Source organism: Cyclopterus lumpus, chromosome 9 (assembly GCF_009769545.1).
Source record: "Cyclopterus lumpus isolate fCycLum1 chromosome 9, fCycLum1.pri, whole genome shotgun sequence".
NCBI classification, from domain to species: Eukaryota; Metazoa; Chordata; class Actinopteri; order Perciformes; family Cyclopteridae; genus Cyclopterus; species Cyclopterus lumpus.
This window is the reverse complement of record NC_046974.1, coordinates 16154806-16169507: the sequence shown is the minus strand read 5'-3', so window position 1 is coordinate 16169507 and position 14702 is coordinate 16154806. Positions and strand designations below refer to the sequence as shown.

The window sequence follows — 14702 nt, the reverse complement described above, 5'->3', positions numbered from 1 at the left end:
ATGATGGTGATGTTTTTTTGTTTTTTTTATTGTAACAGCCCATACTTTTCTTTTTGGGTTGTGTGACCCCTCTTCACAGAGATAAAGCAGAAATACAGTATATCTGACTGCAATTACCTTGTGAGCCCCGTTAATCTGAGTTAAAACCACAAGACTGAAGTACAACAGAACAAAACGCGTCCGAGCATCATGTTGACATGATCCTGCTGGGCCTGTCGAGTTCAGTGCCACTGAGATGGTTGTCAAGTATGGACACACACACCACTGTGTAGGTCAACACACACTACAAACACTAGATTCTCCCAAGGGCCTTTACGTACACAGTGTCACACACACGAAACATCAGTGTAGTGTGTAAAAGGTGTGATGGAGGAGGGGGATGAAGGGGCGTGACCCAGAAGAGCTGATTTCATGAGAGGAGAGGAGACAGGAAAGGTCTCTGTGTATATGACCACAAATGGAGAGAGCAGACACCAGCTGTCACTTGCTTATGTCAGCCCTATTCTCAGCTCTTATGAGTGTGAGTGTGGATGTTGTGTGCTTGTGTGTGTGTGTGTGCGTGTGTGTGTGTGTGTGTGTGTGTGTCACTGTGTGATCTTAGGTAGCCACGACTGGTTTCAATTACGCAGCAAACTTTGACCTTGTGTAACCAAGCAGGAAAACGAGCTACTGAGGGAGAGCGAGAGAGGGCGAGAGAGAGAGAGAGAGAGAGAGAGAGAGAGAGAGAGAGAGAGAGAGAGAGAGAGAGAGAGAGGTGTAGTGTATGAGAGGGCGAGCAGTCAATTCAAAGATGTTGAGATAGAAAACTGTGAAAACTCAAACTTATGAAACACATACATATAGCACATACTACACACTTACTAAAATCACACATAAGGGGCAGTACTTCCAAGGATGGTGACTTACCCTTTTTCTGGGGGGTCCTCGTTCTTCGTCTTTCTGGCCCCGCCCTGCCCCGCCTCCTGTTCGTCCCTGCCGCCCTCCTTTGCCCTCTCCAACTGGAGGTCTGATGGTCATCCTGATTTCAGGTGGGCAAATGTAGTTCTCAAGGTTCTTGGGGGGCTTCTTGGTGCGCTTGGTGGTCTGAATCTTCAGCTTTAGACTTCCTTCCTGGAAACTTGCTTCCTTGATGGAGAACTCCTGTTCCTCCAGAAGCCCCTCCCCCTGTTCCTCTAGCCCCTCCCCTTCACTTATGGCACCGGTAATCACATCATCACGGCGCGCCAAACTGATGGCCCCTGCTCCTTCCTGCGACTCTTCATTCGGCCCCACCCTGCCTCCCTGTAACTCCGCCTCTTTGGGTCGGGCCGAGCCAACCAGATCCCTTGGCTCCATCCACGCTCCCGCCAGAGCCAGTCAGGATGGGGGAAGCTGTGGCAGCCAGCCAATAGGACAGTAGAGAACAGTAGTCTGTTGGGCTGGTTGGTTGTTGTCAGTCAACTACTGGGGTCGGGTTGGGTGTCCCACAGGAACACAGCGAAGCCAGGGACAGTCTGCAGAGAGGAGGTGAATGATACGATTAAGAAAATAAGGGCAACTGAAACAGAGTCCTGTCATCCACATAGCTTCCTTCCCAGTGATACCTCTCAGCACAGCACCGGCCTGTCTGCTGTCATCAACATCATCAGCTGCCTGTTATGTATGTAGACAAACACACAAGCTCATCACAGAGCGCTGGGGACATGCTGCTCTGATTTGCATTTTGTACCTTGCATAAACTCGTTTTTTGACACCCACTACCACTTGCCTCCTTCGCTCTCTACTCTCTTTTTTAGTCACTTTTTTTTCTGTCCCCCACGACAGATCTGAAGCAGTCGAGCAGACACTAGAGTGATCAGTGCAAAATAAGACATTCCTCTTCACTGCTTTTAAACCAGGCTGAAGTTAGCCTGAGGACACAAGACAGAAAAAAATGAAAGAAGCTGACTTCTGTTTTTCTTTTCTTTTCACCAGAGCAGGGAAGGAGGGAGGGAGTCACACATGGGGAGAAGGGAAGGCAGCAGAAAAAGACAGAGGGAAGGAATCTAAATTCTTTCCCCAGATGTGGTTTACGAGCTGGTCTGGAAAAACCAGAGTCTGAACTGTTTTACACACACCCATGCAGTGGCATTGATACACATATGCATGAAATACTCCATCCATCCATCCATCCATTTTCAATACCGCTTATCCTCATTAGGGTCGCGGGGGCGCTGGAGCCTATCCCAGCTGACATACGTACAAATGACAGAGTTGCAGAGTACACTTATGCACCCCTGCTGCTATTTCTGCTCTTTTTTTCTGAAAATGTTGCAATAGCCATTTCTCACAGGATTCAGGTTTTCCTTTTTGGATCATTGCACATGCCGACGCGGATATATATTACATACATACAGTGCATCAACACACACGCACACGCACAAATGCACGCACACACACACACACACACACACACACACACACATATGTACTTAGTCTTACTTACACACAGGCGTATGAACAGAAAGCAACCAAAACAAACACTGGACCACAATTCTCACTACAGCTCCAGGGAATCCCATCAGTCAATATGACATGAAGCATGACTGAGCTGGAAGTGGAGAATGCTGTCTCACACACTGAGCCTAGACCGACACCCTTTACACCGATGTGAACCCAGACTAGACCAATACCTGCGGACATGACTCAAGTAAAAGCTTACTGCAGACTTGCAATGCGTAGACACCTGAAAGCACAAAAGGTTTAGAGTATATACTGAGAATTACCCACCTCCTACACTCTGCTAATACACTCTATGACATTCTGAAAGATGTGTGTGTGTGTGTGTGTGTGTGTTTTCTCTGTGTATACTTTTGTACCAGCCCCCGCTACTGTACTAACAGCTGATCCCCATCATAATACCCAACAGGCCTCTCAGCACATGCTTACAGTCCACCATCCAGCTACACCAGCTTATCCTTTTAGAGGGTCCCAGCTGACATCGGGCAAGAGGTGAGGTACAGCACAGCTCGCCAGTCAATTACAGGGCACACATGGGCAATCTAGAGTTGCCAATTAACCTAACCTGCATGTGGGGGGGGGGGGGGGAACCAGAATAAATCCAGGTTTATACCCAGATCCTTCTCATTGTGAGGCAAAGCGCTAAATACGGCACCACCATGCTGCCCCGTGCTTACAGTGTGATGGAATAATCATAATCCACAGCGGTATTTCAGTGTAAGACTGTACATAAACAGCGTCCAAGCCTGAGGTCAAAGTCAATGGTTTGTCATTTTTCTTCGGCATTTGATAGATTAAATACAAATGAAAAGGTTTGTTTCTACTAAACCTTCTCTTTAGCCGTAGAGTTTGCCAATCTGAAACCACAGTCTTTCAAAGCTGACTCATAAGGGTTATTGATGTAGGTTCTGGTAACCCTGTGGCGGTTAAGAATGAAAAGGACTTAAAGGACCATACAGTGGTTTTGCATGTTTAAGCTTGTGAACTCCAAGTTACTTATGTTACACAGCCAACTTTATACTGCCAGTCATTTTCCAAAGTATACTAATACTTTTTCAGATTTATAGCTGTCCAACAGCAACCTCAGCAATTCCAGTTATTCTTTGTTCATTGCTATTGTTTTTCTTTTGTGTTTGATGTCAAGACAACAAATACTGCAATACTGACAGTCTAAAATCTCAGATGTCACAGCTTGATTTACCTCTTCTACTAAAAACTTTTAAAACAGCTGTTTTTATGCTCGCTGCATACACATAGGACAACGAGGTTTACATCATTCAGTAACACTGACCACAGATAGAGGAGGCTTCATGTTTAGTTTGATGGATTAACAGATGATTTTCATACCCCATTAAGACCAATAGAAACCACTGGCTGCCTGGAAGTTGGGAAATCAATCCAAAAACATATGGTATGCTTCGGGAAAAAGTCAGAAGTGATGTACAGTGTAGACGATTTGCATTTAATGAGCTATACAATGCAAAATACCACTGTGGTCCCTCAGTAACGTTTCAGTATTCAAGGTTTTAAAGGGATAACCAAAAGATAGAGAGTCCAGGCTCAGTCCCAACTTGATCGTACAGTGCCCACATGACAATGTTTGGTCCTCCAGGAACCTCCCAGTCCCTAATGTCAGCTTGGTGACTCGCTCTCATGGCATGTGTGAAAGCCACCCTGTCTGTCATGTGACTTAGGACAATGACAGGAAAAAGAGACAGCTGCCAACTACAACATCACACACACACACACAAAATAAACCGCTCCACTTTGGGTGGTGCTCTTAAGACTCGGAGCCCTCTCACAAATATAAGCCAGTATGACAACAAAATGGTGTCATGCATTAGTACATGCTTCATTCTGTGCCATTACTGTGTAAACCACTTAGCTGGGTCATATTCCTCCTCCCTCCCCGCTGCTCACTGCCCAAAGCTGTGTTAGTTCTCTGTTACTGGCAGACAGGCTGAGAGTTTATGTAAGTCTGACCCCTCCTCGGGCCTCCCTCGCCTAGCCTGAGCCTCACTGTCTCCTCTCTCTCTTACACACACACACACACACACACACACATACACACCTAGCCTCAGACAGCAGGGTGATTGTGAGAGGCCAGACTCACTGCATTAATAGCTTTATTATGTTCTCAAAACTACCAGCGCTAACCAGCTTCCCTCTCAAAAAGCATAAGGTCATCCGCTGTGCTGGATGTGAGAGGCTGTGAGTGAGACACTCCTCCAGCATGTTGCCTTGCCCTTTGAAAACAATTATGATAAAGCATCGATAATGGCATACAGATGGACAGAGCAGAGATGGTGAATGATACAGACAAAACAGAGGAAGACTGAGTCTGAGTGAGAAACAGAGTGAGAGGGAGAGCGGGATGGCAGCAGGAACACAACCTTTTAAGGCTACATACCCAGCAGCCCAGTGCCTGAGGTGGACTCAAAAATAGCTCATACACACGAACAGGCAGATGCGCACACACACAGGATCACACATTTACACATCCACAAGCACACCAAATGCCCGTGTGATTGCACAAGGTGAAGAGTCTCTTTTTCTTTGATGTGAGAGTGTAGTAGAGGCTCTGCCATCCCTGGCTGTAGATGAGTATCTCAGAGGGATGATGAACATTGTCTGTCTGCCATTTTCATTTTTCATTTATCTCTTTTTCTCTTTTATTCCAGCCCTCTAGTGAAGGGGCAATCACGTAAACCAATGTTTCTAAAAGGATCCAATCTTTGGTTGGAGACAAATCAAAAAGAATGGCCCCGGCCTTCTAATACTTCCAAATCTAGTGGGCACACGCATCAGTTTTCCAACTGGAAGTCTATTAGTCCTCTGCCTCAAAGCAGAGCACAGTGACTGAAGCCATCTTTTTACCGAGCTACGAGCTTCTATTTGGATTTGATAAAACCCTTTCCCTTTCCCAGCTTACGAAGGATGGCACAAGCATGTGTTCAGCTGCAGGGCAGCTAGAAGGACAATCATAAAGTACCATGTGTGGGACGGCCGTAATAGGAAATGATGGCCTTGCAGGCACTCTGTGCAGTCCCACATGCACAGTCCTCTAGATGAGCCATATGCCAGGTAGCACTAAAACCATCCTCACCTAACTACCCCGCAGAAGCAGATGAATGTTAAACCATTTTAACTGCAGCAGAAGCCACAAAATGGCTGTCAGCAAAAACACCTCCCCTTCTCCCCAACTGTCTTCCTCCTTCCCCTCACCTCACCCCCTCCCCAAACCTCTGTTCTCTCCCCTCTTCTCCGTGCTACCGCTTTCCTCTATCCTCCTACCTCTCCCTCCCGCCCTCCCTCTTTCTGTGTGCTCTGCCAAAAGGTGCTCCAGTGGTGATATTCTCTTAAGAGAGCCTGCCAACAGTTAGATTTGTCCTTGGATCCCGTTCACATTCCCTGCTCCCCCTCTCTGTTATCCTACTTCGACCCAAGGTATCCAGCTCAGAAGGGGATTCACCTAATCGATTTCTCATGCTTTAATTTAAAGGTGGCATAGGCATCTCATTACCTGATATGGGGTTTAATAGCCTGCTTCATACTTTTATGCCAGAAAAACACAGCCGGAGTTTCAACTCCCTCAAACCTGTGACAAGATCAATGGTTCCGTCCAAGTCTGAATCACCTCTATTATCAATCCCTCAAACCCATTTCATTACATCTAGCCACACACTTCTCTTACAATTTCCTCTTCTTGTGCTTGTGCTTCTTTTTCATCCAGCGCTCATTTCCACGCCATCATTCCCTGAACATTTTGTCACACTTTCCCTCACGCAGCTGTGCTTCTCTATTTATCTTCTGGGGAAGTGGTTGTGGCTGAGGTTTCTGGGGCCTGCTGATAACACTGGGGTACTGTGATTCATGTTGTCCCGTCATCTTTCTCCACATAGCCAAAGCATGGCCAGAAATGTTTGACGCCCACTGGAAAGTGATCAGCTATTGATAAATGAAACCAGAGTGGAGGAGCGCTGGATTCCACCAAGCCCACTACATGTGCTCTGTATGTATGCTGGCATCTCTGTACGCGTGCTTCAGTGGCATGTGTGGACTTTGTGCTACACATGAAAATCAAATGTGTGGACTTTGTGCTACACATGAAAATCAAATGTGTGGACTTTGTGCTACACATGAAAATCAAATGTGTGGACTTTGTGCTACACATGAAAATCAAAGTGAGGAATGACTCCTTGCATACTGAGTGTGCTTCAAATAGCAACTTCCACAGCACTTGACATCATTCGTGTGGCAGTTGAGTTGTCCCTCTCCAGCCTCTACAACTCCACGACGACCAGTAGATCCATCCAACCACAAATATTTCTAATATGCTGTACAGTCAAATATGACATAACTCTTGACAGACTGAAGGAGAAACAACCATCAGCTCTCTCTGCATGTCCCAGACTGGGATGCTATGTGATGGACTGTGAAGATGCAGGATCCATTATACAACATTGGAACTAAGTGTGAACAGCAGTGGTTGAGCTGGTCCTTGATCAACGTGTCATGGACACTTCACCCGATTGACCTGATCCAATTACCAAGTTATTACAGTCTGCATGGAGACTGCGTGGTACAGCATTGTTTTGGGCGGTCTGCGTCTACGTGCGTGAATGTGCGCGTGGTCCTTTGAGTATGTGCACGTGTGCGTATGTTTAGTCGGAATCTGTTGGCATGTAACTACAAGCAATTCCACACATTTCACTTCAATTCCACAATAAAAACGGAGACATAGCATAATATATATATATATATATTTATATTTATATATATATATATATATATATATATATATATATATATATATATATATATGTATATATATATATATATATTTATATTTTAACTACCTAGGTTCAGACAGCATGTAAAAAGCAAGCATGAAAAGCAGACACAAATCAGCTATTAGCATTTATAAAAACACGAAACACATTGATAGGAAAGGTGTATTCAGGTGTGGAATGTGGCGAGTCAATCGGGACTACTTACCCATGTCTAATGTTGTCACACACTCGGCTCTAACGTGTAAATATTTTATCAAGATCATTTACAATCCATTTAGACACATTTTACACACGCCACGGATGGGATGACAGCCTCCCGGGGAGCTGTCAAGCGGTGCCAGAATATATGTAGGTATATCTCTTTTGACAGAAAACCCCGAGGAAAATGGCGTCAACGGTGCTTAGGAAAGAGGAAAAAAAACGAAAATAGGATTTGCAGCCGATCTGATGACAGAAGCAAGGTAGACAAGCAGGGGGGGGGGGATCCAATCGGAAACGTGGCGCTTGTGTCCAATTCCTCACAGAAATGAGATGTTTCGAGGCTCGTGCGGATTGACTCGTGCGTTGCGAGCCGCGGCGGTGCAGCGCGTCTCCGGCGCCTTTTGCAGGATCGCTGGTCACTCCGGGAGCTGTTCAGCGCTGAGATCCCTCGCAACTCCGCAACTCGGTTGTTCGGGGAGGAGGGGGGAGTCGGACTAGTACTGCAGTCAAAACAAGCATCCGACTACAAGCCCAAATCCAGCGGGAAAATGTCAGCGGCCAGACCGCGCTTTCATCCACCAGGACAGGAGACTGAGGACCCGAGGCAGGAGACCGTGGTGTGGGTCGCGTTCCCTCGCCGGTTGCATCAGGGCGCTCTCTCTCTCTCTCTCTCTCTCTCTCTCTCTCTCTCTCTCTCTCTCTCTCTCTCTCTCTCTTTTCTCTTTTCTCTTTTCTCTCTCTCTCTCTCTCTCTCGATCGGTGAATGTCAGGTCCCGGAGCCTGGTGTCTGGTAATGATCTCACCCAGCAGACTGAAAGCTCAGTGGCCACGCAGAGCTGAGCAGAGGAGAGAGGAGAGGAGGAGAGGAGGAGCGACATCGCCTCCAGCTGGCAGCAAACACGCTCAGCGCGTCTCCTTTTGCAACCTTCCTTTAATTCCCATGGCCTTCTCCGGTGGGACTGTAATACAAAGGGTGAAAGCAACATCTGGCAAAAGGCCTGCTGTTTTGACTGAGTCAGTGCTGTAAGGACTGAGTGAAGTGTTGCACTTCAACAGATACTGATATATGAGGAGGGAAAGGTCCTCCCTTAACTTTAGATGAAAGTTTCTGTCCTGGCCAAGATAGCAGCAACACATTCTACATTCAACTCAGAGCTAGCACAACACATATTACAATAAATATGAAGAGACTAGTTAACAAAACGTATTTATATTACACTTATTGCTCAATTATTAATGTAAATATGAAAGTAGATTACAATTGTTCAAACATAACTACATAAAATTGAAGAATAACAACCTTAAAACAGATCAAACTGGTGATCACAAAATAGGCCTATCCTACTCAAACTAAATACTTTTGAAGCACAGACAGCTCGATCTGAAATAATATAACCAGTGGCTCCACTCTCATCTACAATAGACAGACATGCACACCTCTGCTGAGTCATTGTTAAAAACATAAATCTAATCGGATGTTTTATTGCACATCCTCAGGGAAGTTTTTGACATGAAACATTTTACAAACCTGTTGTGTAACCTATAAATAAAGTTTATCACCACTGTATTAATACGGAATGGTTTGCCCCTAAACCAAAACTACTTGGATAACTTGAGATGATGTTATTTGACAGGCACAGTATAATTAAATACAACTTAAGTGTGTGTTCAGCGTGTCTTTACTGAGACAAAAGTTGCCACAACACACTTTCCGCACTTCAGAAGAAGACAGGAAGGGTGTGTGAGCGGGGTTGAGTGGATGAATAAAGGTAGATTAAGGTGTGCATGTGTGCTGGTGCTTTCCCCTTAATATGTCAAATTGCAGCAGGGTGGAAAACCCACATCAACCAACCTTGAACAAGCCACAGTTGTTCCGTTACAATAATTCATCATTGTCAGAAGTTGTGTTTATATTGTGTCTCCATGCAAACCTTGACCTTCCTTGTATGGAAAACATCCTTTAACATGAACAAGTAATGCAAATGATGTCAGATGACCTTTCCCTCTGGGTGCCGCACAGTTAGAGCTGTTTCTCATCCCTGGTGTGTGTGCGTGTGCATGCCCAAGTGTAGAGCACCCACTGGGAGGTATTTCATTAGCCGGGGTGGTATTTGTGATTGTGTGCTCAGTAGCACGTAAACACACAGCACAATTTCAAACCTAACAAATGTGCAATGCCATCAGTGGTTTGGGTGTTGTTACTTTTCACTTCCCCTGCTGTTGCACATTGATTAGATTCACAAGTGTGTTAGGTGTGTGTATAAATGTGTTTATATTGGAGTCATTTCATTGGGAGTGTTTCATAACAGCAACTATGTATTGCCCATTTACTCCTTTCTCCAGTTATGGGCAAGGGGCCACTATTGTATTACTGCATTGTGTGTGTTTGTGTGCATTTTATTTACATCTTTATGAGGGCCAAATGCCTTGACCATTATTGTGAGATATGAAAAAAACAGGAAAAACTATGATCATTATTGCTCCTTGCTTTTAAGATAATTCAGTTTTTTTTCCCAGAATAATGTTCAATAACAAACTAAAGTTACAGCTGGGTCAAACTGAGCTCCAAATTAAAATGAGGCTCATGGTTAATGGGGATTGTATCGTTTTGGAGATAAATACTATAAGTGCACAAAACAAACAACATCATCAGTGTGTGTGTGTGTGTGTGTGTGTGATCACATTCATGTGTGTCTATTGATTTGGGATGTGTGCAAAAATACAAAGAGACCCCTGAGAGTGAGGGGTCAACAGCTGCTCCCCAACAACCAATCAATTGCAGTGTATCAGTAAACATTACACATAGACAACCATGCAAACACACACACACACACGCACACACACACACAGCAAGATACAGACTGTTCTTGAATCTGTTGCCATGGATACAAGATACAGGCAGCCAAGAGGGATCGGTTTTACAGCTTAAACTGTAAATATTGAATTATGATGGGGAAGAAAGAGACAGCAGAGCAGGGCAACGTCCCTGTCTGAATGATCTAAATATCTAGATAATCCTTTCATCTCTGTTCACCGCTACAGGAAATCTGTTGCATCATTCATGTTCATCAAGTTCAACATAAAAAGATCAATCTGTCTTCCCGATCCAGCCATTCATCTAACTCGCTATTATACACACTGAGAGCTGGCCCCATTCCTTCATGTCTTCCTGCCTTTTTGTCTGAAATATCTTCACTCCCTCAAGTGGGATGCAAAGTAAATGCTTCCCCATGCCTGATTTGCAATACATAAAAGTGAATCTCATTCAAACCACTTTACCAAATGCTAAGGCTTTTATGTGGCGACAGTTCCTCTGTGGTTTCATTGATGGGGAGAAAGGAGATTCAGATGAAGAAGTGAGGAAAGAAACTGATTTAACAATTAATAAATGCGTTGGCAAATGTTTTAAGTGGGGCCACTGGAGAGAAGGATTTAGAGAGGGAGAAAAAAGATGCTCTGAAGGTGAATGTCAATGATTGGTTGACTGTCTTTATGAATAATATAAACAGTGGAGTCAGCAGAGCTTTAATAGTAATAGCACACTGTATTCATAAGAAAACCACTGCACTTGACTGCGCTGGGAAAGACAGCGGCAAGAGTCAACGTGCTAACCTTGAGCTGACATTGCGAGCAGGAGAGACTCACGTTCAATCAATGAAGGGCTTCTCTCAGGGAGTCCACTAATCTCACAGGGCAGCAGAGGGTTCATCAGCGCTGAGAGACCCCTGGGACTGACAGAGGTAATGGGGTTAGCTGAGAGAGAGGGAGAGAGAGAGAGAGAGAGAGTGTGTGTATGTGTGTGAGCAGGAGAAAAGGCTGTCGCCATGCGTAAGACAGTGAAAGCATGCAAGGAACAAGCAAGTGTGTGTGTGTGTGATACCGTGCCCTTGTGTGTTGCAGATACAGATGTGAGTAACAGTGCATGTGTGTGTGTGCATTTGTGTGTGTCTGTGTATGTGTGTGGGTATGTGTGTGTGTGTGTGTGTGCGTGTGTGTGTGTGTGTGTGTGTGTGTGTGTGTGTGTGTGTGTCAGAAGGAGCAAGGACCATGCTGATAGAGTGAGAAGTTAATGGGACGTGTGACAAGGTTGATTACTGAGGCCTCAGTGATCTGACTGGGTTAATGAAGTAAACGACTTCTTGGATAACACACTCCTCTGGCTATCTCCTGCTCCTGATACACTCTGATAAACCAGAATAGCCCTCTCTTCTCCCTTAATTACCTACCTACTGTTTGAATCCATCTAGGGACACACATTAAGACATCCTCTATTTATATCTCCAAATGTATTTCCCTACTGTTCACCATCAATTAAGACACAAAAACTGAACACAAAGGCAACATACAGCAATTCATGCACATAGAACTGCTCAGCACAGCGTACAGTCTCTCTGAAGGACTAAAGTGGCCACCTGCTGTTTGCACACACAGTCACACTTATATACATATACAACACGAGACACACGCACACAAAGGGAGAGAAAAAGTTTTTGGAAGACTTTGTTCTCCATTTGGGGCTGAGATAGAGATTCTTCTAATGAGAGCGATAACGACGTCTGAGAGGAGATGCAGACCAGAACAAAACAACAACGCAGATGGGAGCTAAGACAACAACAAAGACAGCCCTAAATGCAGTTGACTGCGGACTCCCTGCTGGCTCCGTCTATGTGAAGAGATGACATTGCGCCCATCCCCCTGCTACTTATAGGGACATTATCATAATGTTGTCTCTGTATGAGCCGAGCTATCAAGTGGGCTCATCTTGAAGTCATCCACAAGCCTTGGTGTATGCTGATGCCTCAGATGCTAGAGGAAGACAATAGGGAGCAAAAAGAATACACTCTGACCTAATATTTATTCAAACTGACAGTTCTGGCGTCTAACAATGCAGCCCAGGACTGACAGCACCAATTTGATGAATCTCTGCGTTGGTTGTAAACAAACGACAGCAAGGAAGATAATAGTTGTCCTTCTGTTTGTCCTTCTGCTTTCGTATTTTCTTGTCACTATAGACATCTGCACAGAATAAACATGAAATAAGCCAAGTGAATAATGTTGTGGACTGTGAGTGCTTGCAGTAAGTCATTGTCATAAGTTAGATACATTTGGGTTGGATCTTGGCTTTCATGCTTTACGTAGGAAAACAACATTAAACACATTAAGAATGAAAGCGTTCTATAGACACATGAATAATGAATAATTAGTTCTCAGAAACAGAAATTGTTTGTCACGACTTGTGTGAACCTTCACACCTCAAACATCCACCCGACACATCCTGTTGTGTTATAACTGTGCATGTGGTCAGATACAGCTGCATTTGTGTGCGTGTGTTTGTGTGGGCCCATGTGTGAGAGTCAGAAACAGAAACAAAGAGGAAAACTCCCCCGATGAAAGAACACTGCCACTTCCCCTGAGATGTACAGCAGGTGTACGATACGGATCGCTGCGATAGCCCTGAATCATCTTTTCACCTACACATTCAATCAGTGTATCGAAATTCCTTTTAACCATATCTTTCCGATATATAGTGAAATAATAGAGGGCATGTAATCTGACTAAAATGTCCAATGGAGCAATACGACCAACTAACACAGAAAGAGGAGGTCAATGTGCAATATTCCAAACTCTGTCAATATTTGTAAATGTTCCTTGGGCAAACTGAAACTTTTGACTGTGTTATTTTCGTTCAGAAGTGGCCTTTGGATTTTTAGATTTAGTTTTCTGCATTGTGATGTGATATGCATGGTCTGTGGATGGTGGTGGTGTGTGACAGAACTCATGTTAGACAGGGTGATACAAAGAGGGAATTAACTGTGAGGGGCCAACTGAAGGCCTCTTCTTCACTTGGTTGAAGACAACTGGCCAGATTATCTTGGCTAGACAGTGTTGAATGAAGTGGCCAAATACCACAGGTACTCACAAACACACAAAAGATACCTGTCCTGCATTTGTTGTTTACTGTACATTGTGTGAACACTGTCCCGTCTGAAGCTGCCTCCCAGCAGCAGGATGTGGTGGTGCGACACGTCCTCGCTCAACAACACCCACTTCCTATGAGAAACAGCCCTGTGGTTTCACTCTCCTCCTGGTCGTCAAACAGAGGTAGGTTTGAACACACACACACACACACACACACACACACCAGCTCAACAGCATCACCATCTGCTAATGTGACAAATAGTCAGAGTGAGTTACCGTGTATAATGTTGCTGCTATCATGAGATTTACTGTGAAAACTGTGTAAACGCGACCGGAATCACTTATGCCTCCATAACTCAGCTGCCACTCTCCTCATTCACAGCCTCAGCGAGAGACCGAGAGGGATGAGCACGAGAATGCCCTCAAATCATAACAAGAATTAGAGGAGGATATCAAGATGTCACATTTGTTTTAGAGCGAATGATGTAAGTGGGTCTGAGTTATGTCTGCCACTGGACAGTTATGTTCCACGTTATGACCGCCTGTGCATCTCTAAAGGTTGATGATACAATGCCAGTAAAGATTTAGACTGCTGCTGGAGTCTCTTCTCTTCTCTCGTCTTCTCTTTTCTGCATGGTTGCATGGGCACATATGGTCCTGTCAGTCACATGTGTGAGCTGTCAGGATATGAATGTGCATGCATCTGAGGGAAGACTGAGGGGTGTATTAGGCCTGCTGATCCTTCACACTCCTCTTGTCAAACTTTACATGAAAATGAAAGTCAGTGAGAGAGAGAACGGGTGCATGTGTGAGTGAGTGTCTGTGTGTGTGTGTGTGTGTGTGTGTGTGTGCGCGTGTGTGTGAGTGTGTGAGTGTGTGCGTGTGTGTGTGTGTGTTTGTGTGTGTGAGGCAGGGAGGGAGGGTCAAAGGAGAGGAGCCGTGCCTAATCCTGTGGGATGTGAGGGTATATGTATGGAGATAGGATGTAGAGATGTGTTCAACGGTGCATGGATCACAAAACCTTCCTAACTGACAGAAGAGACTCCCAAGAGACTAATGTCAAAAAAAGGCAAACTGTCTGGAACATAACAGTACTGCAAATTGCATCAAAACTGTGAAATGTTACAGGACTTTGAGAACAGAGATTAGTGTTTTGGTTCTGTCATTAATTAGGAAAACAGACAGAGTTCACTATGATTTTTTTTTTACTGTATTAAAATCCCAGTATTAATATTCGTATTTGTCGTAAAAAGAAACCCTATTTGATATATGTGATATGATATATATAATAAACCTGCTACACAAGTTCGT

At 44.6% G+C, this 14702-nt stretch overlaps 1 protein-coding gene and 1 long non-coding RNA gene across 4 annotated transcripts in view; one reads left to right on the top strand and one right to left on the bottom strand.

Moving 5' to 3' along the window:
* Nucleotides 1–8387, bottom strand: part of setbp1 (SET binding protein 1) — a 28928-nt gene extending 20541 nt beyond the window's left edge. The window contains exons 1-2 of one of the 3 annotated variants that reach the window (XM_034541129.1): nt 7477–8387; nt 907–1493 (exon numbers count right to left, since the gene is read on the bottom strand). In XM_034541129.1, coding sequence (XP_034397020.1) covers nt 907–1335 — 429 coding nt within the window. In that variant the 5' untranslated portion in view covers nt 1336–1493; nt 7477–8387. Of the gene's footprint in view, nt 1–906; nt 1494–1583; nt 2426–7476 lie in introns of those variants that run through there. The other 2 variants (XM_034541130.1, XM_034541131.1) reach the window with 2 other exon arrangements.
* A 5072-nt stretch (nt 8388–13459) lies between these two features.
* On the top strand, nt 13460–14696 carry LOC117736658. Its single transcript, XR_004609987.1, has 2 exons — nt 13460–13574; nt 13774–14696. It is a non-coding gene; the product is annotated as an uncharacterized LOC117736658 (long non-coding RNA).
* Nucleotides 14697–14702: the final 6 nt, after the last annotated feature.